This window comes from Mucor mucedo (genome assembly GCF_025094135.1).
Source record: "Mucor mucedo strain NRRL 3635 chromosome Unknown EV154scaffold_166, whole genome shotgun sequence".
Lineage (NCBI taxonomy): Eukaryota > Fungi > Mucoromycota > Mucoromycetes > Mucorales > Mucoraceae > Mucor > Mucor mucedo.
Genome location: NW_026252450.1, coordinates 60,299 through 63,115, shown reverse-complemented (window position 1 = coordinate 63,115; position 2,817 = coordinate 60,299). Strand labels below are relative to the sequence as shown.

At 38.8% G+C, this 2,817-nt stretch overlaps 1 protein-coding gene across 1 annotated transcript; it reads left to right on the top strand.

Annotated features, from left to right (window-relative positions):
* Positions 1 to 1,122: 1,122 nt before the first annotated feature.
* On the top strand, positions 1,123 to 2,586 carry EV154DRAFT_569848 (uncharacterized protein; the record flags this gene model as incomplete). Its single annotated transcript, XM_051606163.1, has 2 exons — positions 1,123 to 1,557; positions 2,080 to 2,586. The coding sequence occupies 2 exons, from the start codon at positions 1,123 to 1,125 to the stop codon at positions 2,584 to 2,586; spliced, it is 942 nt and encodes a 313-aa protein (XP_051451911.1).
* Between the last annotated feature and the right edge of the window lie 231 nt (positions 2,587 to 2,817).

The following is a 2,817-nucleotide window of genomic DNA, read 5'->3' as shown; positions in this document are numbered from 1 at the left end:
CGCAGAGATACACGCGTAAAATTGAATACGCACGCAAAAATATCAGTCGAAAGAAGTCTGCTTGGAAGAAAGCCGCTGTGGGCACACGTTCCTTGACCTATTTTTTCAAGTTGACCAAAAAACTTGCACCCATTATGAGGAAGATAAAGGGGCCATACAAGTCCAGATTCCCTGATGAAGCAACATTGGAAAAAATCCATACAATGTTGCCACTCATTGATCCAAAATTGGTTCTTTGTAATGCATCTGCTGGTGAACAACATATGGAAGGTGTCACTCAGTATCTAAAATACAAGATTGTGAAGGAAATGATGGTGCTTCTTTTGGCGGGTGAAGCGTATTCTGATGCAGCAGATCGTGCGGTCAACAACTCCTGGCACGATCCATCAACATTTTACCGTTTTCGCGTAGCCCGTATTTGGTTGGGGCTTTACTTGGAGACCGGAAGTATCCCTCTCCACCAACAAGGAAAGCATGCGAAGAGGAGATCAATCCTGAGTGATCCTTTTGTGAAAGAGAAATGCGTGGAGTGGATTCGGGGCCAGAAAGTGACATTTAGGGGTATCCCGGCTCTTCGACTTTATTTAAGACAGCACGTCTTACCCGAGGTCTTGGCCATGACGACGGAAGTACAGGTTGATGCAAATGTGATTGTAAATGATGAAGTACATCCTCTGTCAAATGATGCTTTGTCAACTTACCTGAAGTCATGGGGGTTCGAATACAAGACAGGTAAATACAAGATGCAATTAATTAATAGTTACTAATTGTTAAACTTTAATGTTTTTTTGTGGTATGTGCATAGGAAATGATCAATGTTACTTTGATGGACATGAACGGCCGGACGTCGATTCTTATCGTATTAAGTTGGCCCAACAAATGATGGAATGGCACAAACGTATCGAAACCTATACACTCGACGATGAGAATTCAGAACCAGTTCAACCTAACCTGAAGGAAAATGAAAAGAAGATGGTTTTAGTTACTCACGACGAATCAATATTTTATTCAAATGATTGTAAAGTCACTCGTTGGTGTGAGAAGAACGAATCCATGATCATTCCTAAGGGCCAAGGAAGATCTGTTATGGTTAGCTAGTTTATGTGTCCTTGCCATGGAACAATGAGAGGTACCGTCAATGGTATTGAAATAACTTCAAGAGTTATCTTTCTTCCTGGTAACAGTAACGGCGATGGTTATTGGACGAACATTGATTTAACTATTCAATTAAAAGATGTAATTCCTCTTTTTAATGAATTACATCCTGATTGTATTGGGATCTTTGCCTTTGACCAGAGCTCTAACCACAAAGACATGGCTGATGATGCTCTTGTTGCCTCAAGGATGAGTTCCGGTGTCACCGAGTATAAAGACACAAATAAGTATAGGTTTCGTGATACCACTTTTACTGATAAGGAAGGTCGAGTGAAGGCCCAGCCCATGTACAGGACCGAGACGGTAAATATGGAAGGCGTGAAGAAGATTGTTGCTACCAGAAGGGCAAAGCAGCAACCAGTGTCCTTTGAAGACCTCATGAATCAATACAGGCTTCCAAGAGTAAATATTTGTGTCGTATTTTCTCCAATAAATATCGTATAGAATGACCTTCAATGTGGTTAAATTATAATATTCGATTGGTACTCTCATATTACCAGTATAATCTTGTTACAGATTATATATTGGGAGTTATATTATTATTGGTTGGTTTTGATTCTCATTAATCTGTTACTGAAGTGTCAGCTAATGAGAATTTTTCACTTAATAATTTGGGCCAATCAATATAAGAAAGTATTGATTGACTTAAGACCATGTAATTCTAATTGCCATGTTTCAGAAGATAGAAACAAGTCACTGCCTATTCCTTACCAGATTCAATCTCCCAGATGTTTGATATAAAAAGCGTCCTCCCTTTTACGATGACTTTCTCTCCATAACTTTAATAAAGGATTAATAGAGACTCATTTCTTATTACTTCTTTTTATTCTGTTTTATCTATTTTTTAATATCTCAAACATCACAATTTGAACTTAATACATGACATGAAAATTTAAATTTCAATGATTTCATTATATTTTGTAGGCACGTGAGGTCTTCAGAGGCACGCTCATTTTGTTGAGGGAGCGCGGCTTGTTGGACAAGAATGCTTCGCTACGCAAGGTATGCCCTTCTGGTACAGTGCATGATCCTGCTGTTCGACCTGGCTGCTGTGCTGAGTACCTGCTTTCTCAGCAACCTGATTTTTTGGCGCAGAAGAATATATTGGAGACTGTGACGTTCGAGGCTGGTCACCTCTTTACATTATACCCAAAGTATCACTGTGAGACTAACTGGATTGAAAGACAATGGGGTGCAGCCAAAAGATATTCACGAATGATGTGTGATTACTCCTTTTATACTCTGACGTCTAGAATCCATGAGTTTCTGGACAATGATGAGGTTGTGCACGGTCCTAAAATCAATAGACGGTATTATAACCTTGCCTATAGATATATCGACGCGTATAGGAAGGGTAAAGATGTCATGGAGGCTGATGAGATTATCAGAAAGTTTTCCAGAGAATATCGATCACACAGACGTGCTGTTTAGTTGCTCCTTAATGGCTCTCATTCCATTAAAAAAAAACCAAAAAAAAAAATCCTCAGACTCCCCCCCAAAAAATAAATAAATATCCTGAAATTTTTTTTTTTTAAAAAAAAAACCTTCGCCCACATTAAGATCTGGCTATGAATCTATTTCCTTTTATATTGTTTGTACGATTCGGAGGTGAATCCTTCAAAATGTCACAAAATTGATTTTGCTATTGAACTCCGGATGAAC